We start from the raw sequence: 27,857 nt of genomic DNA on the forward strand, positions 1-27,857 counted from the left end.
AATAATTTTTAATTTTTCAGTTCTCAATGTTTGTACAGATTCAGCACTCCCTGAGCAATCCAACATTCTCACATCCCTTCCACAAGAGAAAACCAGTAGCAGTACACCCTGTTGACTGACACAAAACATTTAATTTCCAATAAAAAGGCATACATGGTAGCAATAGCAGATTATCAGAGAAATCAAACATTTTTAAACCAATTTTAGTTTGGAAGATTTCTTCACAGACAAGTAAAGGGCTAAATACATAAAGCCTAAATACATGTATCATCGGCTACCTTTGTTTTCCCTTTTGGTGATGGATTATTCCAGGAAGACCAAGTTAGACAATTTTTAATTTGAGGATTTCTAACAATGCTTACTGTAGAACACAGAAAAAAATATTAGTTTGACAAGATGTATTTTAGTTTGTTTTAGCCAAATTTGGTCAGTTCTGCCTATAGTTTATTTCACCACACTAATATTCAGGAGGAGGCAGTTACTTGAAAGGTCATTTTACCCATCATTATTTAATCAGTGTTCGCATAGATGCCATCAAGAATGCAAAGAATAACAGAATTTCAATTGTAAAATTTAGAGGAGAATGTAATGACATAAAATATTGACAAACTTAACTAAAATTAGCTCTAGAACATTTTATTGTATTTTTATATTAATTTGTTCACATTAATGAAATAGTCTCTAAATTCAATTTCATGACATCACTGTCTTTTGAATTAACTTTTGGGATTAATAGAGGACAAGACCCAGGTATCACATTTTAAAAATTTCTTTTCATAAGCAATGTTAATATCAACACAAATGACAACATAAAGTAGATATACAGTGATGTTTCAAATTCTATAACAAATTGTGATATATAACATTGCACAGTAAATTCCCTCCCTTTTTCTCCTGGAATATTAACCTAACAGAAATGTGGATTTTCAAAATTTCAGTTAATTTAGGAACTATTTTTTATTTTGACACCAGATACTAGCATCAAAAGCAGTAAAATCAAAATGCTTTCTCTGTCATTTCGTAAAAAAAGGATGGGGGCAAATACTCTGCCCAGCAACATCTGTTATGCCAATTTGGACCCTGTCTCTGGTCACTCACTCAGTTCCAGGGGATTCCACAGGGTGACTGCACCCCACTCAACTTCATCTCAACTCAACACTTTTTACATAAGGGATCCGACTTCCTGTCAACTAATTTCTAATTTTCTAGAAAACCAATATTCTGATTTAATATTGATCCTAATCTATTTTAAAGCAAAGAAAATAGTATCATGCTTCAAATTTTATGAAACGAGATGAAAATTAATTACTGTAGTGTTACGGAAGATACATTTCAAGAGTTCTGTAAACGTATGGGAAAGTAGCAGAGATACGTAAGACTTTAAACTCTGTATGGTTTTCTTAACTACTTGATTTAGTTTAATCTTGCTTTGAAATACGACGAAAAGGTAAGCAAACATCATAAAACATGCACATTTTTGGAAAGAGGATGGGATGAGAAGATTTTGAAGCAGTTTTCTATCTTTGGGAGGTGCCAGTCCAATGATTAGCAATGGTAAGAATAAGGACCCCTGTTTCTCAATCATTCTGCAGAAGTGTCTGTTCTTCCCTTGTGTCCCCCCTCCTTTCAAGACAGAGAGTGGTATGTCTACAGAGCAGAAATGGATGACCAATGTAGATTCTGGGCTAGAAAAGAGAATTTCATAATCCAACTTTACCGGATTATAAAACACTCCCCTCTACCCATGCATTATTTTGTGTATTTCTGAAACATTTGGAAAATACTTTTCTGTGAATTACTAGGCTGTAAGGAAGAAGCACTTTTAGATATATTACAGTTATCTCTGGTAGAATTCCGCACCCTTCTTCCTTTAGCAGCTGGAGTCTTCACCTGGATCTTGAAAGGAGGTTGCCGGTTTTCATACCCGCAGCCTCTCTGCAGTTTGGAAGACTCCCTATCAGTCTGCCTTCTGCTGTTCCTATCCTTGAGATTCTGCCCTGGTCCTTTGAGCAGCTTGTCTGGAGGTGAGGTTGTAGCTCGCAACTGATACTCACCTGGGGATCCCTTTTTCCTGTTTGGCTTCATTAGTTCTCGATCCTCCTCTTTCTGAAGTTCTAATGCTAATAACCTATCTTGTTCTTCCTGTTTGTGCCTCTCAAAAAGTAGACGTTCCAAATCCAGAAGTTTTTGGGTAAAGGTTATATTTGTTTCTTCTTGACCTGAAGGAGATTTGGGACATATTTTCCTCCTTTTAGCACATAAGTCTGGCTCTGTGACCGTTTCCAATGGAGATGCCTGGTCTTCACTGTTAGAAATAGCCTGGCTCATCAGGAGGCAAGAGTCTTGGTTGGCTACCTGAGCTGTGTTGTTTGGCAGTGTCAGAGCTGATGGGGTACATCCACTCTCTGTGTGGCCAGCAGGCTTCACCACGGCTTCTCCAGCATCAGGAGCTGTGGGTTTGAGTTCCTCATGACTTAGGACATGTTGTTCCTTATCCTGATTGTCTGGTTCTGCTTTGACTTCTCCCTCAAGGCACTCGTCTACATCATAGGCACACAAACAAGGCATTGGTGACTCTACTGCAGACTCTGCTCTTTGTTCTTGAATTTCAAGGCACATCTGAGGAGAAAGTGTTGGCATATCTTCACTGTCTGTGTCTTGCCATGAAAGGTTTCCTACATCACTACTGTCTGTTTCCTGGAGAAAACAGAAAAAGACTGAGCATACCACAGGAAGATACCAAACCACAATATATTAGTGTAGCAAGCTAAGCCTCCACCTGTGGTGCTGGCATCCTATATGGGCACTGATTCAAGTTCTGGCTGTTCCACTTCAGCCCAGCAATATGCTTATGGCCTGGGAAAGCAGCAGAAACTGGCCCAAGTTCTTGGGTCCTTACACCCATGTCATAGACCCGGAAGAAGCTCCTAGCTTCTGGCTTTTTGGACTGGCTATTTGGAAATTGAACCTGCAGATAGAACCTTTCTCTCCTTCTTCTGCCTTTGTAACTCTGCTTTTCCTATAAAAATGAGTAAATCTTAAAAAAGCTTACTTATAACTGTGACCATATCTGCACTAACAATATATATTGTTAGTATTACCAATAAAGCACATTGATTCTTAGCATTATTTTGTGTGCCAATTTAAATGAAGGTATTTCTGTTTTACTCTCATATCAGCATCTGGATGAAAATCTACAAACCACATGTTACATATGGAAAACAGCTGGCATCGGGACCAGACCTCTGTGCCACCTTATAAATGTCTTCCAGCCCAGGAGGTCTAAATCTCTTTTGGTGCTGGATCCACCTTTAACCATTTTAGGACACTCCTAGGCCTTTTCTGAGAATTATTTTTACATGCAAAAATTAGGATACATGGCCTTACAGGGCAATAATTTATATTATATCAATTATTAAAATGATTTTTAAAATTTTTATCTATTAATATCACAAATAAGATCAAACAGCTTCATAACTCATAGTACGGGTATGATAACAGATGGTATTTTTAGAGATCAACAACAAATACAATGTAATGTGAAAATACTTTGAGGTAATATTAACTAACTATCACTGTTTACTGTCTAAATTCATATGTAAAAGAAACAATAAAATTAGAAGTCAGAAAAATATCCAATTTTTCTTTTTAAGATTTATTTATTTTTTTTGAAAAGGCAGATATATAGAGAGAGGGAGGTATACAGAGAAAGATTTTCTGTCTGCTGGTTCACTCCCCAAGTGGTCACAACAGCTGGAGCTGAACAAATTCGAAGCCAGGAGCCTGGTCTCTTCCAGGTCTCCCACGGAGGTGCAGGGTTCCCAAGGTTTTGGGTCATCCTCAACTGCTTTCCCAGGCCACAGGATGGAAAGTGGAGCAGCTGGGACATAAACCAGCACCCAAACGGGATCCTGGTGTGTGCAAGGTGAGGACTTAGAGCAATTCCCATAATCTCAACTCAACTACCTGTTGTTGATATGTAAACTCATCAAAGTCTACTCTTTTATTCTATGTGATCCTCAGTCTATAAAAGCCTGAGGCCACTAATAACCTTTGGTTGTTGAACATCAGTGAGTAGTTCAAAGGTGATTATCAGCTCTGTGCACCAAGACCATAGCTGCCGGACAACAAGCAGAAACATATGTTAGCCCTACAATGGCTGTTGTACCTACACTCAGTTCCAATATGAGCTAGACTACCTGGACTGGAAGTCTCTGGATTAACTACTTGAGGGACGGGGGGCAAGTCTCTTCAAACCCTGGACCTCAGGTTTTTTAAACTATAAAATGGGCACAAGGGTAACTGTCTTGCAGAGTTGCGGATCATAATAAAAATGAAACAAAATAATCTAGACTACTGCATTATACAGTAAACCTAAATTATAGGTGTTAGTGTCAGTTTAGCCCAGCAGCTAGGATGCCTGATAAGATATTAACATCTCACATTAAAGTGTCTGGATTGGGGCCCAGCACAATAGCCCAATGGCTAAATCTGCATCTTGTATCTGAGGGATCCCATATGAGTGCCGGATCTAATCCCAGCTGCTCCACTTCCTATCCAGTTTCCTGCCTGTGGCCTGGGAAAACAGTTCAAGACAGCCCAAAGCCTTGGGACCCTGTACCCAAGTAGGAGACTGGCTTCAGACTCGCTCAGCTCTGGCCACTGTGGCCACTTGGGGAGCAGACCAATGGACAGAAGATCTTGTCTTTCCTCTCTGTAAATCTGACTTTCCAATAATTAATCTTAAGAAAAACAACGTGCCTGAATTTAATACCTGGCTCTGGCTCTTGACTGCAGCTCTTGCTAACGAGCATCCTGGGAAACTATGGTTCCAGCTCAAGTAAATGTGTTTCTGACACCCATATGGGAAAATTGGGTGGAATTTCTGCTCCTGACTTCAGCTCAGCCCAGTGCTGATATTTGTAGATGGTGAGTGAACTAACAGTTTGGAAGATATACGTCTTTCCTTTTTTTCAAGATTTATTTATTTTCATTGGAAAGGCAGATATACAGAGAGAAGCAGAGACAGAGAGGAAGATCTTCCATCTGCTGATTCACTCCCCAAGTAGCCACAACTGGGGCTGAGCCAAACCAAAGCCAGGAACCAGGAGCTTCTTGTGGGCCTCCTATGTGGGTGCAGAGTTCCAAGACTTTGGGCCGTCCTTTACTGCCTTCCCAGGCCACAAACAGGGAGCTGAATGCGAAGCAGGGCTGCTGGAACACAAATGCGCCCATATGGGATCCTGGTGTGTGCAAGGTGAGGACTTTAAGTACTAGGCTACTGGGCCGGTCCTCTATCCCTTTCTTTCAAATATGTACATTTTAAAAAAATATTTATTTTATTTTCATTACAAAGTCAGATATACAGAGAGGAGGAGAGACAGAGAGGAAGATCTTCCATCTGATGATTCACTCCCCAAGTGAGCACAACAGCTGGTACTGCGCCAGTCTGAAGCTGGGAACCAGAACCTCTTCCAGATTTCCTGCACGGGTGCAGGGTCCCTAGGCTTTGGGCCGTCCTAAACTGCTTTCCCAGGCCACAAGCAGGGAGCTGGATGGGAAGTGGAGCTGCCGGGATTAGAACTGGCACCCATATGGGATCCTGGCACGTTCAAGGTGAGCCGCTAGGCCATGCCGCCGGGCCCAAATATGTACATTTTTAAAAATAACATTAGGCACCATAAAACAACTTAACTGAAATAAACAAAAGAAAAAATGTTAGAAATCCTTGGGTAAATGCTTAACAAAACTGACTTCAGGAAATTGACCTTAGAATCAAGTTTCCCTTTCTTAGCTGTTTTCCTGGAAACCTGACAAAGACAGAATGTCAGGCTACACAGGTTACAGGAAAGATGCCTGCATCTGTGCCATGACTAGGAGTATCTTACAAAGGCAAAGATGGTCTTCTGAAATGACTTGCAGCTTTCCTGACTTTCCAGGACCCTCCCACCCCCCACGCCAGAAGCTACGCCTATGGGTTCCTACACTTGCAGATTCTTGCATGGCATGTAGTCTCAGTGCTTGTTGGTGCAGTACAGTTTCTAGGTCTCCACCTAGGAGCTCTCTCTCACTCCGTATCCTCTGTGAGGGGCTGGTGCTAGGTGTAACATAGTCTTTCTGGTTTGAATAGTCATGTCAGGCATCAGCAAAGTATGGTCCATGGACCAAATCCAACCTGCTGTTTGCTTCTATAAACTAAGCTTTATCAAACACGGAAAAGCTCCTTTGTCTACCTGACATCTGTGGATCTCCTGTACTACAACGGCAGAGCCAAGAGCTCGGTTACAGGGTAGCACTATTGAGCCTTAAAAGGCAAGCCTTACTGACCTGTAGTTTAAGTGAGCCTAAGATGACTAAGAAAGTTGTTTCACTGACTCCTATGACTTTAAGAAACTTGCCTATTAGGAACACCTTCACATCAACATACCTTGAATGTGGAGTTTTTCCTGATTTCTTGAATAACTTCAGACCATGATGCTGACTTTAATTGAGATTTAGGTGACAAATATCTTTAAAAGGAGAAAGGAGAAAAAAATGTGAGTGTTTTGAAAGAAAGGTGGTACATATTCAAAATAATATAATCAGAAAAACTGATGTGTGAGATTGTCTGTTTTTTTTGCTTGGCAAATGTATCACAGTGTATTTCATCTCATTTCATTTTGGTTTAATTTAAGGGTAAATAAATTTAAAGGGTAAATACTGATACGTTAGTGAGAAAAAGAAAAGTAAAAAAATACAATCTAAATATTTATTAATTCTTCAAAGAATTTCAAAAGGAAGACAGTATCAGAACAATGCAAAAATTTATAGTCCTCCTAAAAATAATGGAAATGACATTTTTAAGATAGTAGAAAGTTAGTTCTTTTCTCTGCCAGAAATGTGGCCTATTTAAAATTTGTCTTTACTATTAGAAAACGGTCTATGAAAAACAAACAAAACCAGTCTATGACTATGATCAGATAGATGTTTTACCACGGAAGCATGGATGTTTTATTCCATATGCTTACAGTATCAATCATCTGCTTAAAAAAAAATACATATATATATATATATATATAGCAGTATATCACATTAACAGCATATATCTATAAATTTTAAGAATTTTTAGTAGGCTATTTGCTCCTCAAAGTTTGAAATCTGTAACAAAATGGAAAACACTAGAGAAGAGGTAGGAATAAAAGGTACATTACAATATGATAAGAATGCTCATATTTTAAACACTAAAATATTTAAACATACAAAAATAGTGCTATTAAATGGCAGAAATCTCCCAAAACTACTGGTTGTCTTCAAGGGATGGTAACTGGTTGATTTTCCAAAGAGTAGGGAAAAGCAGTGGAAGATGGCCCAAATGCCTGGGCCCTTGCAACCACATGGGAGACCCTGAAGAAGGTCCTGGCTCCCAGTTTTAGATCAGTTCAGCTCAGACTATTATAGCCATTTGTGAATGGAAGACTTTCTCTCTCTGTAAAATCTGTTTACAAAAATAAATATAAATAAATCTTAAAAAAAAGAAGTGGGGATAAGATGAAGCAGAATCCCAATACTGGATATGGACATCCCCAGTAGTGACTTCAGTGCTGCATCAGATGTCTACTATTCTTCCCATTTTAAAACTGCTTTGTCTTTAGTTGTCGCGTTAATAGAACTTTTAAAAATGTTCTACAGACTAGGTTTTATCTGTTGTTTTCTTATAATTTTAATTCGGATTTCCCAATGATTTTTTTTCTAAATCTATCAGTTTGCCCTTACATTTCTAGTAATTACTTATCTTCACATATTTCAAAATACATAATTTAGGTATGTAAATGCTCAAAAGGCAGATAATAACCCTGTTAAAATACCCATGTCTCATGCTGGACAATTGGGTTTGATGTCTAGTTCCAGCTCTCTGCTAGTTAGAGGCTGTGAAATAAACTGGTAATGGCTCAAGTAGCTGGGTCCCTGTCACCATGTAGAACATTTGGACTGAATTCTCAGCTCCCAGCTGGCCCTCGTCATTTCAGGCATTTGGGGAGTGAATCAGCAGGCAGTTTCTATGCTTCTCAAATAGATAAAGACGAAAAAAGACTGATGAGTTAAGATTTATTGATTTTTTTACTTGAAAGTCACAGTTACAAAGAGAGGGAGACAGAGATCTTCCATCTACTGGTTCACTCCCCCAAATAGTCATAATGGCCAGAGCTGGGCTAGTCCAAAACCAGGAGCCAGGAGCTTCTTCTGGGTCTCCCACATGGGTGCAGGGGCCCAAGGCCTTGCGCCATCCTACACTGCTTTTCAGTAGGGAGCTGGATCAGAAACTAGATCAGTTGGGATTATAACACACATGTAAGGGATGCTGGTGCTGCAGGTGGATGAAGAGCCTGTTGAGCCACTGTACTTGGCCCCGTGAGCTACATTCTTAACAAAAAAACAAAACAAACAAAAAACAAAAAAACCCAAAAAACAAAAAACACCCATCAATATGAAATACTTATGCTTTCCCTCCTTTGTTGAACTCTACATGTCATCAGCATTAATGAGGGGAGAGAGTTCCTAGTTCCTGTTTTTGTCCTTGCTTAGCCCTGGCCATTGTGGTCATTTGGAGTCTACTTACTAGTAGAGGGGAGATCTATCTCTCCTTCTATCCCTGTAATTTTGCCTTTCAAATAAATGAAATCAATCTTTTTTTAAAAGATTTATTTATTTTTATTGAAAGGCGGATATTCAGAGAGGAGGCGAGACAGAGAGGAAGACCTTCCGTCCGATGGTTCACTCTCCCAAGTGAGCGCAACAGCTGGAGCTGAGCCATCCGAAGCCAGGAGCCAGGAGCAATTCTGGGTCTCCCAAGTGGGTTTAAGGTCCCAAGCCTTTGGGCTGTCCTGGACTGCTTTCCCAGGCCACAGGCAGGGAGTTGGATGGGAAGCAGGGCCACCTGGATTACAACCAGCAACCATATGGGATCCTGGGCGAGTAAGACGAGGACTTTAACCACTTGCGCTGTCACGTCGGGCCCGAAACCAATCTTTTTTAAAAATATCACCACATGTATTTTTTTTTTACATTTTATTATCAACTGTCTATTTTTACTGCACTGCCAGACCCCAAATCCAAACTCTGGAAGCAAGTGAATTATCTGCATATCCTTAATCAGTTGAACTAAGTAGCCCTTAGATGTTTCTTATGTTACTATGTTATGGACATTTCTTCTTTATTTCAAAAGATTTATTTTTATTGCAAAGTCAGATATACAGAGAGGAGGAGAGACAGGAAGATCTTCTGTCCCATGGTTCACTCCCCAACAGCCGCAATGGCTGGAGCTGAGCCGATCAGAACCCAGGAACCTAGAGCCTCTTTCAGGTCTCCCATGCGGGTACAGGGTCCCAAGATTTTGGGCCATCCTCAACTGCTTTCCCAGGCCACAAACAGGGAGATGGATGCGAAGCAGCACCCACACGGGATTCCGGCACGTTCAAGGCAAGGACTTTAGCCGCTAGGACACTGTCCCGGGCCCCGCGGACATTTCTATGTTATGTTAAACTTTTCCAACTTGAAATACTATGGGAAAGTTTCTATACTCATTAAGCTATCAGCTCTATTCGCTGCTGAAGGAATCTGGGGGGGGGGGGAGTAAATTACTCCACCACCATTTATCTTGAACTGATGGGAAAAGGGAAGGAGGGAGAATGACCTACATGTCAAACTGTAAGCTCCTACAATGAAGAGCTTATGTGGGAGCAGCTTTTCTCGCTGCTGGAGTTTAAACCAAGAGAATTAGGAGGAATTCAACCTGTTCATTTGGATAAATGGTAATAACCTGAAACTCTGAGGAAGCAAGATAAAAAGCACAAATCTGCCCAAATTAACTGGCTGGTAAATACAGACGAGATTTCAAGTCTCTCTTCATCTTATATAAATATCAGATTATCTTGAGGGTTTTCTGTAGGAGGATGGGAACCTAGCTAGTGTAAAACTGTAACCAACTGTAATTTTGTGAGAAATCTCCGAGACTTCAGGGTAAAGGCCCTGAAGCATTTGAAATGGGGAAACACAGGCACAGGAACTCCTTTGTAGGAAGACAATTGATTGGGAAAGGATAATGAGGAACCTTGCTGGTGTAAAATCATAACCAGCTGTAACACTGCAACACTGCAAGGAAGCTCCGGAACTCAGGGCAAAGGTCCTGAGGCATCCAGAGCAGGAAAACGCGGGTGTAGGAACTCAACTCCCTGATCCTTCAGCTTCAGTAAAAGATCAAAGTGGAGTGTTTTTTTAAGTATGTGTACGCTGTTTAATTATTAATAAACCGCTAGAAAAACACATTGCTCACTGACAGACCTCCCCTGCATGCAAAATCACATGCAAATCACATCCTGCCTCAAACCCTCCCTCCTTTTGCCTATGTGACCTGCAGTCTTTTAAAAGCCTTTTGCTGTTAATAAACTCTGGCTATTAACCATGTAATTATTGGCTCTGTGCACCAAGTCCCCTCACTGCTGGACAACAAAGTTTTCTTTTTGTTTCATATTTCTCCCACATGAGTGGCAGGGCAGAACTACTTGGGGCCATTATCCACTGCTTTCCTAGGGATATTTTCCACAGTTTTTCTAGCAGGGAGCTAGATCAGACATGGAGCAGCAGGATCTCAAATGGGTGCTTTGATATGGGATGCAAGTGCTGGCTTAACGTGCTGTACCACATTACTAGCCTGTTGAGGGCTTTCATGTAGAGCTCTCAAACAAAACTCATGTTTATGAAGAAAAAAAGTACTGGGTACATAGACATAAAAGGTTATTGTTACAATCACTTACTTTTGAATATTTCCTGTGTATCTCTGTTTATTGTTATTTTTCTTTTGTGACTTGGTTGTTACCGAATCAGATTTTCTGGAATCCAGCGGAGAAGCCAAGATACTTCCTTCAGAGGAATTATTCTTCAACAACAACAACAACAACAACAGATTAATACAGCATTCGGAATGTTTCTTAGGAATTACACCAATACTTAAATTCTACACATCCATTGAATAATACTCACCATGTAAACTTCAGTACTGTCAATCTACCATGTTTATGGGATTTGCACCAGATTCATACATCAATAGTTCAAAAATATTTTTAAAATATGTGGCTAAAAGATGATCTGTTTTGAACATATACTCTCTTTTCTTGTCATTAATTCCTAAGCAATACTATAACAAATATTTAGATTGAATTAGGTATTCTAAACAATACACTTGCAATGGCCAGTATTGGCCCAGGCTTAAGCCAAGAGCCTAGAATTCAATACAGGCCCACATGAAAGACAGGGACCAAAATAGTACCAATCACGCTGCCTCCCAGAGTATACACTAGCAGGAAGCTGGATCAACAGATGCAGTTGCCTTACGAGGCCCTTAAACAGTGACAAGTACCTGTCCTGATTTAGAGATGAGTTAAAGGTATGGGCAAATAATACACCCTTTATATAAGGACTTTGAGTATCCACACACTTTGGCATATGCAGGAACTCCTGGAACCAAACCCTCTACGGATACTGACAGATGAATATATAAACAGAATTAAGTCTATCCAAAGTGGTCTTAATTAACTACATTTTCATTGTACACTACAAAGCACATAAATGGTGCCAATTATATTTCTTTGGCTGATAAATTTAATTTTAAATGTTTGACACATAGGTGAGGGATACCACAGACCCATGCAGGTCTCTGAGTGGGATGGGGAGGGATGGAGAGAGGAAGAGGGTAAGGGAAGAGACCCTGCCCGCCCTCCTGTGACTGGTGGGGGAAGGCAGAGGAAACGTTGCACTGCTCTTTGCTGCCAGATCACATCAGCATCAGGGCACAGAGAAGGCCTCTGCTATCATCTCAGGGACCCTGAAGAGGGAAGAATGTCCTGAGGTTGTTACTTTAGTCGATTGTTCTAATACGGTGTTGGCTTTGTCGTTCCAGGTGTGAGATACCACTTTCCACACTTGCTGGCTGTTTATGTTTGTTTCGGTATGTCCATGACCTCAGATGCTAGGTAGAGAATTTAGTTTGTAGTTGTTCAGCCTGCCATTTTTTTCCATTTTTTCTTGAGGCACTCAAGGTTCTCTGCTGACTCACAGAGGCTGGCTGTCCTATCTTTTGTGTATATCCCAGTATGTTGTCTCCTTATACGGAATCAGACACAGGGTCGGTCCAGTTCCACAACATATGCTTGGAGGCTAGATTAGACTTTCATGTGCTGTTTCATGAGGGTGGAGATTAGATGGAGTAGACCCATTGAGCTGATTCCTAACAGCCCCTGCTGAGTTGGTTCCCAGACACGTCTTTCAATGTGTGCCATTGGTTGCCACAGCCCAGCCCAGTATACCCCCAAACCCAGCTTTTTGTGCCAGAAGCTGCTACAGCTTGGTCAAGGACTCCTAAGAATCCCAACCCAGCCTGCGCACAGACTTGGCACCAGTGTATATCAGCAGGTATTGCAGATTGGTCCAGCATATCTGCAGATCCAGCTTTCTTACACCAATGGGTGCTGCACCCTAGTCAGGAGACCCCTGAGAACCTTTTTCAGGCCCACCACCAGATCCAGCTCTCAAGAGCACCTGTGGGTGCTGCTACCCATCTTGTCCCAGTCCTTATTTGTATCATGAGGTGCTGCAGCCTAAGCAGGAAGACCCCCTAAGGGTCCCTTCCAGGCCCACCCTCAGCCCTGGCTTATGCATGGTGGCCAGGGACCAGTAGGTCTATGGTGTGGTCAGCTATGCATCTTATGTGGATGATTATTTTTTTCTAAATATGTTTTCATAAGATTATGGAAATGACTATTGAGCAATAGGCAAAAACTCAAAAGGGTTTTGGATATACCAGGAATGAAATTTAGTTTCATAATTGATTCTAGGTTTTAAGGGTATAACAACAAATATTACAAATACTTACTTGTGCTATCAGTCTCAGAAGTTTCTTACCACCTTAGTGGGAAAAGTCATATAATCTGTGATAGTGAATATGTGGCTGTGGACCACACTTTCAAAGTAAACCAAAACTTACTACAAAATACCAATAAACATACTCTGTAACCACATGTGAAAAACCAGAAGGCTTAAAATCATAGACACCTGAAAGAGAGGCACATGTACGTGACTGCAAATTGTCCTCTCCACATATTTACCTTTCTGCTCCACTGTTACAAATCTTTAATTTCCTGACTGGGTATCTTCCTAAAGTTGTTCTATTAAAATTTTATAGGACCTACAATCTAAAACTTAGAAACATTTTTGTGAATTGCAGCCCTTTCAGAAAGAGAAAAAAATGCTGCCAAATCTCAGTATGTCTCATTTTGATAAGTATACTTTTAAAGATATTTATTGTTTGAAAAAAAGGAATTGTTATCAGAGGCCTTTAAACCTGCACTTCTAAGACTTACATAGACAGACTCCATTTTCCCTCCAGACACTATTAAATCGGTAGATTTAGAACAGGTATGAGACTGTGTTTTAAAATAACCTTGGTAATTCTGCCAGGCTCTCTGAATTACTAGGTTCCACCCATACCCTTTGGTCTTACTGAATGTTTTATTATCCTTTCATTCCTTTTCTGATAGGCAGTAATTTAACCACAGCAAGACAATAAAATCCAAGAGACCAAAGTAATGGATAGGAGGAAGAGCAAAGAGGTAGAATGGGAGAAAAGAAATTTTCATTTTTTCACTTGATAAGTTTCCCTACATAATTCCCTACATACTAATAATATTTTAAAAAATATTTTTAAATAATCTGATTAGAGCAAGTATGTAATACTATATTAATAAAAATATGTATTTTATCAACATTCAATTCATTTTCTTATAGGCTGTAATTTATAGCAAGTTGATAAGATAATAATGAAGAATATTTGTTTTACTTTCAAAAAGTGATTTACGCTGATGACTGCTGGTGGGTGCCAGGCCAGGATCATCTCCATGCTCAGAGCCACAATTCTAGCCACCGCGTACACACAGTGACCTGTCCCTGGACCTGCCTGAACTCCAGAGGTGGCTCCCTTCATGGTGAGTACACCGAAGGGGGAAGTCTGGAGAGCTAGGTGGACCTGGGCCCCACCCGCTGCCATCATTGCGTTGTAGATGGGATTGGGGAGGGGACAATCTTGGAGTCTGGGGATTAAAACTTGCAGCAGCCTGTTGGCTGCTGGTGGGTGCCAGGCCAGGATTGTCTCCATGCTCAGAGCCCCAATTCCAGCCACCGTGTACATGCTGACACCTGTCCCTGGGTGGCCAGCTCTGGGATTTTGGGGCTTTGAATTGCTGTTTAGGTAGCTCCATGTTAAGCCCGCTGTACTTCTGGGATGTCAATCAATCCTAAAGACTCCCAATGACAGAGTAACTTTTCCTTTGAAGGTAAGCGAGGGTAATGAGACCTTGTAGGTTTGAGAAGGACCAGATGATCTTTATGGAAAAGTCTGATATACCAACCTCCTATCAATCCTGTATAGAACTTGTAATCACTGAAAATGATGACTACCAAACACCAGTCCATGCAAAAGCTAAAGCTTGGGGCTTGCCCAGCAGGATCATATCCAATTACCTGACATAATGATGGATCAGGAGATGGGTCTCATTAGGCAGGGGTATGACATTAACTAGCACACGAGAGAACCATATCCAGAGGTAGATTCAGTGGGGGATATGTGGGTCAAACCCTGTGGAAATACTAGTCCCATTAGTTAGCTCAAAAGTTGGGGTGGTAATGGACTAAGCTAGGTGTGACCACAGAACCTGCCATCACTCACAAGTAAAGGACCCGACAACAGTCTGGACTGGTCAAGGCAGCAGCACCCAAATGTGCATCCTAAATACGGTGTGGGCCAGGCTAGGCTGGCTGCAACGTTCACCAGCTCATACAAAGCCAAATGGAAGGTGAGACTAAGACTGACACTGGCATGTATGAGAACTGGGCCTGGGAGTGGATCAAGTGGAAAAACTTGGGAAACTCCCCTGGCGGGTCATAACTCCTGCTGGTGAACACACGGTCCAGACCTGGGGGTCAGACAAGCTGGGCTAAGTAGCTCCAATGGCTAGCTAATGTGTGGGTTGGTAATGGGATGGGGTGGACCAGGCAGTACTGAGCAAACCTTAGCCCACAAGCAAAATCAGAAATCAGGATGGGGAAAGGTCATACCAAGCTACGCTCTTGCACCTACTGATCTGCGTGAGCCAGGGACGCGAAGCCATAGCATCTAGGGCAGGAGCTGGGACAGGTAAGGGGCTGTGCCAAGCTGAGTCAGAGCAACCACTGGCATGTGCATAATAGATGGCTGGGATCAGGCCTGATTGGGGAGCTTTGGGGACACCATAGCTGGGTTGAGATTCGCAACAAGGAACGCGGGAACTGGGATGGGGGCTGCGTCCTGATCAGGATATGGCTATAGTCTCTCTTGGCACAAGTGTGGCCTGAACTGGACGCACCAAGCCAGGCTAGACTCCACACCAACTGGTGCTCTGGAAGACCAGGGTAGATGTGGGACGGAATAGGCTAGGTCTCAGCCGCTTCTGAGCCATGTGTGAGCAGTATGTGGGTATATACGAGGCTGGGCTGAAATATCCAACAGTAAGAGCCAGATTGGGTTGAAAGCCAGTCAGGAAAAGCCACTGTTCCTACAAGAACAGAATGTGAACTGAGTAGGGCTGGCTCATGGACCTCACTGGTATGCGTGAAATCTGGCATTGGGAGAGGTTCTGATGGAGGAGCCTGGGCAACTCCTCTGGCAGGACACAATCCCTACAGGTAAGCGCAAGAAACATAATAGGAAACAGCCCAGAACAGGCCATGGGAAGTTTTCCACAGGCATACATTTGGGCATGGGTTGGGGGCAGACCAGGTTGAACCAGTTCACATCACCCACTGGCAAATCTGAGCACCAGAACAGAGTGTGGGTCGAGCCAGGTTTGATCGCGACAAAAACCATCGCACATTACAGAATGTCCAGGTGAGGTGACCTGTACAAGATGTGGCTGCAGTGCCCAACCAGCACTGCTGAGAACCAAGGAGGGAGGGTGTGAAGCCAGCAGGGAAAATGTGGGGGGGGCACTCCCTACTGGACAGCTACTCCAACTGGAGAGCATAAGCTGGGATGGGGGCAGACTAGACTAGGCAGGGCTACAAAACCTGTGGGCCTCATGTGGCCTAGATCAGGGAAAAGCCAGGCTGGGCTGATTGTTCCTCCTGGTGCAAACAAAAATTAGAGTGGGTGAGGGTTGTTTGGGCTTAGCTGCAGCATCAGCTGGCAGAAGCTGGCACTGGGGGCTAATTCTGTCAAGTTACACTGCAGAACCACCTGGAGAGTGCATAATCCGGGAGTGAGTGGCCTAGAAGGGAAACAGTGGGCTCCTCCCTCTTGGATTACCACACCCACCAGAGGGCACAAAAACCAGGACAGGGACAGTGGTGGCTACACGAAGGGCACCCAATAGCATGTGTGCGGGTTGGATAGTAGAGCTGGTTGGGTTGAACTAGGCTTCAATGCCCACTGATATGTATGAGAGCTGAATGGGATGTGGGACAGACTGGACTAGTCTGCTGTACATAATGGCAAGCATGGGAACTAGGGTAGGGGGCAGGCCTGGTGGGGTTATTGTTGATCACTCTGACTAGGTTGCAGCTCCCACTGGTTTATGTGAGGGCCGAGTGTGTGCTGGGCAGAATCAGGCTAGACTGCAACACCCATTGTTTCCAGTGGAAGTCAGGGCTGGAATCAGAATAGACCCAGCAATTGCAACCACCAGCTGCTTGGGGTGATGGACTGTACCAGGCCCTGCAATTCCAAGTACACACAAGAATCTGGTCTGGGAACACCTCAAAGTTTCTTTGGGGATCTCCCCAGTCGAAATGCCAGACTCAGAACCATAACCATAAAAGGACAGAGGGCAGAACAAGTCAGTCAACTACCTCAGCCATATGCTGGCAGTGGAAAATTGGGCAGATAGAGACTCTAAGATGGACTATGTCAATCAGTGGTTTCTTCAGCGACCTTATTGTGCTTGGACTGCCGAGATTGGAAGCAATTCATAACTGTTGAACTATCAAGACCACTTGAGCAAGACCCTGAGCATGTTCCATATTGGGGATCTGGAATGGGTGGGAGACTGGGTGGGACTTCTCCCTTTATCTCCCTCTTTACCCTAGATATAGAAAAAAAATATGTGGAAATGATAGTCCTGCCTACTTTCCTATAGCTCTTGATCCTTTTTGCCCTAATTAACTATATAAAGAATGTCAAAAATGCAATAAAATTTTTAAAAAGTGATTTACAGCTATACAATGAAACAGTAGTCTACTCTTAAAGAATCAGACTACGTGCTGTCTACATAAAAAGACTCGAATTTATAAGTAAGAAAACTCAAGGGGCAAGTGATATGATATAATCCTTTCCAGGTGAATAGGGGAGAAAAGTTGTAAGAAATGGGTAACAATAGTTACCTTGTACAGAGACTAACATAATGCAACAGGAATGAGAATAGAGAAGCAGAAATGGGGAGAAAGGAAGCTTTCATTTTTCACTGAACAGTTTCTCTATGAAATTTGAATAGGCTAGTAATTATAACACATAAAGAGCAGCTTTAAGTCCTCTCCTAACACTTACAATATCAATGCTTAGTCTTCTTGCCAGTTGCTCGTCATTTCTCAGTTGTTCTTCCATCTCATTTCGCCTTTTTTCTGCTTGTTTCTTTTCTTCCTCCTCCTCCTCAGCTAATAATCTCTGTATGTACTCTTCACTGGCTTTGTTTTCTTCCTCCACATTCGCTCGTCGCTCTGCTTCCACCTTAATAAGGATTAATAAACAATACTTCTTTGAATTTTCAACAAGCCTGCAATATATCCTAATAGTTCAAGAGGGCCCAGTGCACAGTAGCCTAGCAGCTAATGTCCTCAACTTGCATGTTTCGGGATCCCATGTGGGCACTGGTTTTAATCCCAGTTTCCCCGCTTTCCATCCAGCTTCCTGATTGTGGCCTGGGAAAGCAGTTGAGGATGGCCCAAAGCCTTGGGACCCTGCACTTACATGGGAGACCCAGAGGAAGCTCCTGGCTTCTGGCTTTGGATTGGCTAGGCTCGGACCATTATGGCTACTTGGGGAGCGAATCAACAGACAGAATAGCTTCCTCTCTGTCTCTCCTCCTCTCTGTATATCTGCCTTTCCAACAAAAGTGAGTAAATTAAAAAAAAAAAATAGTAAAAGAACACAGGTTGGTAGAAATCTACCCCCAAACAAGGTAGAGATCTAGAAAGGCTGTGGGAAAGCAGTCCTTGGGGTCAGCCCAAGCCTTGACTATAGCCCTCTTCTCACCTGTCCTTCCTTCAGTCACTACACTACAATGCCATACATTTGTTTGAGGCTTTCTTGGTAAAACATTCTCAGGTAATAGAATGCCATGTTCTTACTGAGGTACCCCTAACTTCCTGCACCCTCTCAAATGATTAAAGTGCCCAGGAATGATAAGGGCCTATCATTGAAACGGGGATTTATCCGCATAATGTGCAGATTACATCACTTTCCCAATAATTATGTAAGTAACACTGCATTTTTAGAGATACTGGGTTAAGCATAATATTATATTTTAAATGTGACTATTAGAACAATTTAAGCTACAGATGCGGTCATGTTGTGTTTGTCATGCTGCTTTACACAAAGCAGGCGTGTGGGGGTACTGCTAGGGTTTCTCTAGGGTTGTGTTGAACAAGTGTGAAGGCTACCCTGTCAGCAATGCTCCTTTTTCTATGTAGGTCCTTCCCAATTAGTCCTTTCCATATGCCTCATCTAACGTTACATCCATCACTGTCTCCATCCTTGAAGCTCAAAACCTCGGAGAAATGAAACCCCCTTATCCTTAAATGCTTAATCACTATTACAAAGCAGTACTAATTATATCAATTATAGTTCATAACTAATTCAAACACATAATTGAGCCTTTACAAAAGCATGCAATATTACTTAAATTTCAATATATACTAGTTATATCGGCACATAGAACTCTATGTAAACAAAAAAAAATTCTATGTAAAACCTGAAACTGAAAATAGAGCAGGAAAAAACTTCCCTCCAGAGACAACAATGCAAAACCTTACCTTGCTTATCTCTTCTTCATATTCTTTTCTCAATTCCCCAGGCTTACTTATCAGACGAACTGGCTGATAGTCTTCAGCTGTTTCACATCAAAAAAGGAAAATATTTTAGGCACTACAGATTTTTATGACCAATCTTTATCTTCCAAAGTTATATTCATTACTATGTCAGAGCTAAATTGTAAAATTTAAATTTCAATGAAAAAGTCAGATGTCATAGCATAGCAGGTTAAGCCTCTGCCTGCGGTACAGACATCCCAAATGGGTTTAAGTGCAGGCTGCTTCACTTCCAATCCACTTCCTGTTTATGACCTGGAGAAGCAGCAAACAACGGCCCAAGTCCTTGGGCCTCTGCACCCATTTGGGAGACCCTGAGAAGGATCCAATCTACTGACTGGACTGGCCAAGCTCCAGCTGTTACTGCCATTTGGGGTTTGAACCAGCAGATGGAAAGCTTCTCTGTCTCTCCTCTCTCTGTAAATCTATATTTCAAATAAAAATAAATAAATCTTAAGAAAAAAAAAGAGACTGGGACAGGACAGAGGCACAGCATATAAAGCTTCTGTCTGTGATTGCATATGGGTGCTAGCTGCCTGCTCTACATCGATCCAAAACTCCCTGTTTACGGCTTGGGAAGTCAGCAGAGAATGGTCCAAATTCTTGGGCCCCTATATACATCTGGGAGCCCCAGAAGTTGCTGGCTCTAACTTTGGATTAATTTAGCTCCAACAGTTATGGCTATTTAGGGAATGAATCCAAAATAGATTTCTTTGTCTTTCCTTCTCTATGTAATTCTGCCTTTCAAATAAAAATAAATCTTTGAAAAGTCTTTTTGTTTGTTTTAAAATAGCATACAAATTCACGTATCTAACCCTTCCTCTAAACTCCACTAAAATAACAACAAAAATATTTTCAAAAGAATGCATTCCCATAGCAACATAGATTAGGAGAGGAAATCAATCAAATAAAATCAAATTTTAACCAATTTCAGCAAAACAGGAAGTCAATGAGAGAAAATGAGAATGAGGAGAAAAAAAGTTCAGAGATGGATGGTGTTGGTGACAGTTACACAATGTCAATGTACATAATGCCACTGAGCTGAATCTTTAAACACAGTAAGATGGCATTTTGGTGGCCTGGTGCAGTGGCCTAGCAGCTGAACTCCTCGTCTTTAATGTGCCAAGATCCCACAAGGGTGTCGGTTCTAATCCCAGTAGGCCCACTTCGCATCTGGCTCCCTGCTTGTGGCCTGGGCAAGCAGTCAAGGACAGCCCAAAGTCTTGGGACCTGCACCTGCATGGGAGACCTGGAAGAAGCTTCTGGCTCCTGACTTCAGATTAGCTTAGCTCCAGCCATTGCAATCACTTGGGGAGTGAATCATCGGATGGAAGATATCCCTCTTTGTATATCAGCCAGCCATTCCAATAAATAAATAGATCTTAAAAAAAAAATTAAAAAGGTAAAAAGTCCCATAATAGTTCTTTCATCCACTGGCTGACTCCCATATGACCTAAACAACCAGGGCAAGGCAAGGCCAAAGCCAGGAGTTAGGAGCTTCCTGTATGTGTCTCATACAGGTAACAGGGGTACAGGTACCTGGGCCATCTTCCACTGCTTTTCCCACGCCATTAGCACAAAGATGAACTGAAAGTGCAGCAGCTGGGGCTCAAACCAGCAGCCATATGGGATGCTGACATTGCAGGTAGTAGCCTTGCCCAATACACCACAATGCTGGCTCTTCTTTACATGGATAAAATAAACTTATTTGAAAGTTAGAGAAAGATTTTCCATTCACTGGTTAACTTTCTAGATGGCCAAAATGGCTGTGATAGGGTCCAATCAGTTGACAGCTAGCACGTGCTCCTGGGCTGATAGCAGGGAAGTGCAGAAAAGGAGTTTGGGGTCTTGCCCTTTTTACCTCCTCATTCATTGCTCAAGTTAATTGCATGAAACTTGCTCCAGAGGGCCCAGTGTGGTGGCCTAGTGGCTAAAGACCTCGCCTTGAACACACCAGGATCCCATACGGGCGCTAATCCTAATCCCACCTGCCCTGCTTCCCATCCAGCTCCCTGCTTGTGGCCTGGGAAAAGCAGCTGAGGACGCCCCAAAGCCTTGGGACCCTGCACCCGCGTGGGAGACCGGGAAGAAGCTCCTGGCTCCTGGCTGTGGATAGGCTCAGCACCGGCTGTTGTGGTCACCTGGAAATGAATCATTGGAAGGAAGATCTTCCTCTCTGTCTCTCCTCCTCTCTGTATATCTGACTTTGCAATTAAAAATAAATAGATCTTAAAAAACCATAGGTTTAGTCCCCAAGCAGCTGCAACAATCAGAGCTGAGCCATTCTGAAGCCAGGAGCCTCTTCTGGGTCCCCCACATGGGTACACAGTCCCAAAACTTTGGGCCGTCCTCGACTGCTTTCCTAGGCCACAAGCAGGGAGCTGGAAAGGAAGTGGGGCTACCAACACTTTGTGCCATCCTCTGCTGCTTTCCTAGGTCACAGGCAGGGAGCTGGATGGGAAGTAGAGCAGCCAGACATGAACCAGTGCCCGTATAGGATCCTGGAAGTGGAGTTAGCCAATTGAGCCATCCAATTTCTCATCCAACTTTTGAATGACCCCAGATGATGGCAACAGTGAGTGTTGAGCAAGGCCAAAGCCAGGAGCCAGTAGCTTCATCATTTTGCCCATATGGGTAGAAAGGAGCCCAAGTAGTTGGTCCACCTTCTGCTCCTTTCCCAGAAGTATTAGCAGGGAGCTGGATCAGAAGTGAAACAGCCAGGACTGGAACCAACACTCATATGAGATGCTGTCATTACAGACAGCAGTTCTACTTAATTCACAACAAAACCAGCCTCCCAATCCAACTTCTTACCAATGTGCCTGCAAAGGCAGCTAGCTGGTTTTTGCCCTAGTGCCTGTGTTCCTGTCACCCATGTGGGAGATCAGGATTGAGTACTAATTCATTAATTCCAGCCTTTAGCTCATCCTAATCCTGGCAACTGTAGGCAGCTGTGAGTGAACCAGCAGATGAAAAGCATAGCTGTCTGTCTCCCCTACCACTTCTTTCTTTCTCCACCCTCCCTCCCATACCTTCACACCAGCCCAGCTCCAGCCGATGCAACCATCTGGGGAGTGAACCAGCAACTCAAAGATCTCTGTCTTTCCTTCTCTCTAACTCTGCGTTTCAAATAAAAGCAAATTCTTAAAAATTAAAACAAACAAAAAGGGGGGTGGTGGTGGTGGAAGGAGTGCTGTAGTGCAATGGGTTAAGATATCAGGATACTTTTATCCCATATGGACACCTGTTCAAGTCCTGACTGCTCCACTTCCAATCCAGCTCCCTGCTAATGCTCCTGGGAAAACAGGACAAGATGGCCCATATGTTTGGGCCGCTGCACCCATAGGGAGACCAGGATGATGCTCCTGGCTCCTGGCTTTGGTCTGGTCCAGCCCTGGTCACTGTAGCCATTTTGAGGGTGAATGAGTTGATGAAAGGGCTCTCTTTCTGTAACTCTGCCTTTCAAATAAAGATAGATACCACTGGGCATACTCATATTCCCCACTGAAGGAGTCTGGGTTCAAGTCTTAGTTCTACTTCCAATTCCAACTTCCTAACACAGGAAGCAGCGGTTGATGGCTCAAGTACTGGGGTCATTGTTACCGTCCTGAGAGACTGGGTGGAGTCCCTGGCTCCTGGCTTCAGCCTGACCTAGTCCTGGCTGTTGTGCACATTTCAGGAGCATACTAAAGGATAGAAAATTTCTTTGCTTCTCTGCCTTTCAAATAAATAAAAATTCTAATTTTTTCTTTTAAAAAAGATGACACAAAAATGGTCTAAAAAGATATGCAAAGATGTTTAACACCATTAGTCACTGGGGAAAGGCAAATCATCAAACTACAGTGAACCTCATACTCATTACAATGGCTATTATCATAGAAGCCAGAAAATAACAAGTGTGTACTATTGATGGAAATGTAAAATAGCACAGTCACTGGAAAATATCACTTAAGTTCATTAAAAAGTTAAACACAGACTGGCACTGCAATGCTGGCATTCCATATGGGTACTAGTTCCAGTCCTAACTGTTCTACTTCTGATCTAGCTCCCTGTTTGGGAAAGCGTTTAGCCCCTGCATCCACACTGGAGACCCAGAGGAAACTCTTGGCTGCTAGCTTCCCTATGGTACATCCTTGGTCGTTGTGGCTACTTGGGGAATTAATCAGCAGATGGATGGTCTCCCTCTGCATCTCTCTAACCCTGCTTTTCTTTTCTTTTCTTTTTTAAAGATTTATTTATTTATTGGAAAGGCAGATACACAGAGAGGAGGAGAGACAGAGAGGAAGATCTTCCATCTGATGATTCACTCCCCCAAGTGAGCGCAACGGCCAGTGCTATGCCAGTCCGAAGCCAGGAGCCAGGAACCTCTTCCAGGTCTCCCACATGGGTGCTGGGTCCCAAAGCCTTGGGCCGTCCTCACTACTTTCCCAGGCCACAAGCAGGGAGCTGGATGGGAAGTGGAGCTGCCGGGGTTAAAACCAGTGCCAATATGGGATACTGGCACGTTCAAGGAGAGAACTTTAGCTGCTAAGCCGCCAAGCCCTAATCCTGCTTTTCAAATAAATAAAATATATCTCTCTTTTGCTTATTTAATTTGAAAGGCAGATTTATAGACAGAAGGAGAGATATAAAATACATCTTTTTTTAAAAAATTAAACATATGGACCCAGGCACAATGGCTCAATATCTAATCTTCCACTTCCAAGCACTGGGATCTTATCTGGGTGCTGATCCGTGTCCTGGCTACATTTCTCATTCAGCTCCCTGCTTGTGCCCTGGAAAGGCAGTGGAAGATGCCCCAAAGCCTTGGTACCCTGCATCGGTATGGGAGACCTGGAAGAAACTCCTGGCTCCGAGCTTCAGATCAACTAAACTCTGGCCACTGCAGCCATTTGGAGAGTGAACCAGTGGATGAAAGATCTTTCTGTTTCTCCCTCTTTCTGTAACTTTGATCTTCCAACAAAAAATAAACAAATCCTTAAAAAGCTAATAAACATAGAATTGTTGTATGATCTAGAAAGTTCACTTATGGGCTTTACTCAAAAGAAGTGAAAGCAGCACTTTAGTGAGATATCATTACATCCAAGTTCATAGCAGCATTATTCATAATAGCCAAGAGACAGAAGCAACCCAATGTTCCCTGTTGAAATAATGGATTTTTTCAATGCTGTAAAAGAAAAAATATATAGTACATATTTTTAAAAGATTTATTTATTTTTATTGCAAGGTCAGATATACAGAGAGGGGGAGAGACAGAGAGGAAGATCATCCATCCAATGACTCACTCTCCAAGCGGCCACAATGGCCAGAGCTGAGCTGATCCAAAGCCAGGAGCCAGGAGCTTTTTCTGGGTCTCCCAGGGTGCAGGGTCCCAAGGCTCTGGGCTGTCCTCATTGCTTTCCCAGGGCATAAACAGGGAACTGGATGAGAAGTGGGGCCGCTGGGATCAGAACTAGCTCCCATATGGGAGCCTGGTGTGTTAAAGGTGAGAACTTTAGCCATTAGGCCACCGTGCCAGGCCCTAAAAGATTTACTTTTTGAAAGACAGAGATACAGAGAGGGAAAGACCTCCCATCTACTGATTTATTTCACAAAAGGCTGGATGGCCAGGGCTAGACCAGACTGAAGCCAAGAGTTAGGAGCTCCATCCAGGCGTCCTATTGAGCTGTGCAGGCCACCATCCACTGCTTTCCTGGGTTACCTTAGCAGGAAGCTGGATCAGAAGCAGAGCAGCCAGAACCTGAATCCATGCTTACACATGATGCACGCAGCAACCTGGCTCCCTATATCACACACATAGACCTATACGATGGAATATTATTCAGTCTTAAAAAGCAACGGAAGGGATGGCAAGTTAAACCACTGCCTGGGACAATGGCATCCTGTATTAACCGAGCATTCCATAATGGAACGCCCTTTTAAGTCTTGGATACTCCACTTCTGTTTCAGTGCCTTCCTAATGCATCTGGAAAAGCCCAAGTACTTAAGCCATCTGCCACACATATGGGAGACCCACATTAAGTCCTGTTTTGTGGCTTTGGCCTGGCCCAGCCAGGCCATTGTAGCTACCTGGGGAATGAATGAATGAATTTAAAAAAGGGGGGTGGGAATCACGTTACACACTGTGAGCATCAATCTTGAAGACATGTTAAGCAAAATGGCCAGAAACAAATGATCAAATATATTCTACTACACAGACACTGGGAACAGTCAAAGTCATGAGGACAGGAAGTAGAATAATGGTTGCTACGGGTTGGAGGAAAAATGAGCTAGTGTTTACTGGAAAGGAAGCTTCAGTTTGGAGAAATTAAAAGGGGTGAAACGAATACCAATGCAGGAAGCCGCAGTACCCATCTGTGCTCGCGGTGCCTTTCCAACACCGCGCACCTGACCACTAACAGCCACAAGCCCGGGCACTGCAAGCAGGGGCGTGACCCTGACCTCCACCTTTGACACTCCATACAACGCCAGGTCTCCCAGAAATGAACCAAACGACCTTGGGGTCTCCAACATCCACCCCGCCCCATCCCCCAGGCCCACACTCACCGATTTCTCCCGTGTCCTGTCCGGAAGCTCTGAGCTCGCATTCCTTCGGATACAGTCTCTGAATCATCTCCCACAGCTCCATATTGACAAGGGTCTTTCTCCGGGTATGGTACCGAGCCCATGAAGAGACTCGGCGGCGACAGAAGGGACAGCACAAATTTGCCTTCTCCACCGTGGCCTGGAAGCACGGCTTACAGAGCGTGTGGTTGCACGGAAGGGTCACGGGTTCAATCAGGATTTCCACGCAGATCCTGCACTGGCACTCGGACAGGGAAGGGACGCCGTCTCGGGGGACAGCCATTTTTAACAGTGCTCCTCAAGGCCTCCTCCACAATCGACTCGCAAGCAGGCGAGTCGATGGGGCGTTTTCCCTGCACGACGGAGACCCCGAATTCAGTGTCCCGTTTTAGTCTGACGCCCAGCGCTGGGCCAGCAAGGACGAGAGGAGCAACTTCAGACACGTCCTGCGGCCAGCAGGCACACGCAGGATGACCGACATCCCCGCCAAGGGGACCAGTGGACAACTTGTGTCGGCCGACGCAGTAGGACTGCGAGGCTGCGGCGGCGCGCGGGATGAGCCGACCCGCCCGCGGCTGAGGAGGCGCCAAACTCGCTCCTTCCTCTTTCTACCTCAGGACGAGGATGCTCCGGACGCCGGGTCCCCGAAGCCGGGACGAGCGCCGCTCCCGGCCGGAAGTCCAGCTCCCTTTCACCGGCGCTGTGTTTGGGCGAGCGGGAGGCGGACAGCTGCCAGTACCCCCAGTTCGAGCCTGGGGAGCCTCGCGCTCCGCCCCTCTCTGCTCAGTGATTCCCAACTTCTACTTACGCTAGGGCTCCCGTAGCAACCATACACGGACCAGTGACGTCACAACAGCCGCCAAAACGACACTTCCGACCCACAGAACCGCCAAGAAACAGGAGCAGCAACGTTCGGCGAGGCGGGACTTCCGAGGCCGCGCCGGCCCCGCCTCCCGCGCACGCGCGGTCCCAGCCAACCCCGCCTTCCAAGCTGGACGGAGACCCCGCCCGTCGCCCTCGCAGTTTCCCAGGTTTGGGTGCGGATGGCATCGGCTCTGGATGGTGCCATCCCTGCCTGCATGGCGGCCGAGATCCTTGAATGTCTCGAGGTGGCAACCTGTGCAGAAAGCCTGAAGCCTCAACCAAACTTAAAAAAGAGTCCACGTAAGGAATTTTTCGAGAGGTTACTGATTTCAAAAGCAGTTACAAAAAGATATTTTCTATCCTTTGGTTCACACCCCAAATGGCACCCCCAGCTAGAGCTGGGCCAGCTGTAAGCTAGGAACTTCTTCCGGTCACCCACACGGGCGCAGGAGCCCAAAACAGTTTTGCACCATCCTTCTTTACTTTCCCATACACATTACCAGGAAGCTGGATCGGAAGTGGAGCAGTGGGGACTCTTAGCCTGGGCTCCTATGTAAGGCTGACATCACAAATAGAGGCCTCAACCACTGTGTCACAACGCCATGTAAAAGCCCTGGCACTTTAATTTTTCGTTTATTTAATCTGTTTAAGGATTCATTTAGTTGTATCTGAAAGGTTTACAGAGACACAGGGAGAAAGATCTTCCATCAGCTAGTTTACTTCCCAAATAACTGCAACAGCTAGAGTTGCGTTGATCCTCAGCCAGGAGCCAGGATCTTCCACCAGGTCTCCCACACAGGTGCAGGGTCCCAAGGCTTTGGGCCGTCCTCAACTGCTTTCCCAGGCCACAAGCAGGCAGCTGGATGGGAAGTGGAGCAGCCGGCGCCTATCTAACACGAGCCTGTACCTGTATGTGATGCCAGCACTTGAAGATGGAAGCACTGTTGAACCATGGCACCAACCTCTGCTGCTTTTATTGTGGATCCAGAAACTGATTTAGCTACCTCCTGTGCCAGTCTCTTAGCCTGCAATTCCAGACTCCCTGTTAGGTTCACAGCATGCTTTATTTGTGGAAGTTGCCATTATTTAAAAATATTCACCTGTGATTTCCCCATGTGCTGCCCCTCTTCTAAATTTGCCCAACATCATTCCTAGTAATAGTGGGTTTTTATTGTAAGGTATTTAATGACTGCATTCTGATTTCTATCTGCAGGGGTTTATGTCTTGGCTAAGGGGTGTGTCCAACATGCTTCCTTGGATTTCCTTGGCTTGTTGGCTTGCTGGAGCAG

At 43.9% G+C, this 27,857-nt stretch overlaps 1 protein-coding gene across 1 annotated transcript; it reads right to left on the bottom strand.

Annotated features, from left to right (window-relative positions):
• Positions 1-26,470, bottom strand: RNF168 (ring finger protein 168). Its single transcript, XM_041002897.1, has 6 exons — positions 25,687-26,470; positions 19,087-19,163; positions 17,603-17,782; positions 10,791-10,912; positions 6,428-6,509; positions 1-2,697 (listed from the first exon to the last, which is right to left on the bottom strand). Exons 1-6 carry the CDS (start codon positions 25,985-25,987, stop codon positions 1,750-1,752), a joined length of 1,710 nt encoding a protein of 569 aa, XP_040858831.1. The 5' UTR covers positions 25,988-26,470; the 3' UTR covers positions 1-1,749.
• Positions 26,471-27,857: the final 1,387 nt, after the last annotated feature.

Source organism: Ochotona curzoniae, unplaced genomic scaffold, assembly GCF_017591425.1.
Source record: "Ochotona curzoniae isolate NIBS_2020 unplaced genomic scaffold, NIBS_Ocur_1.0 scaffold_2587, whole genome shotgun sequence".
NCBI lineage: Eukaryota > Metazoa > Chordata > Mammalia > Lagomorpha > Ochotonidae > Ochotona > Ochotona curzoniae.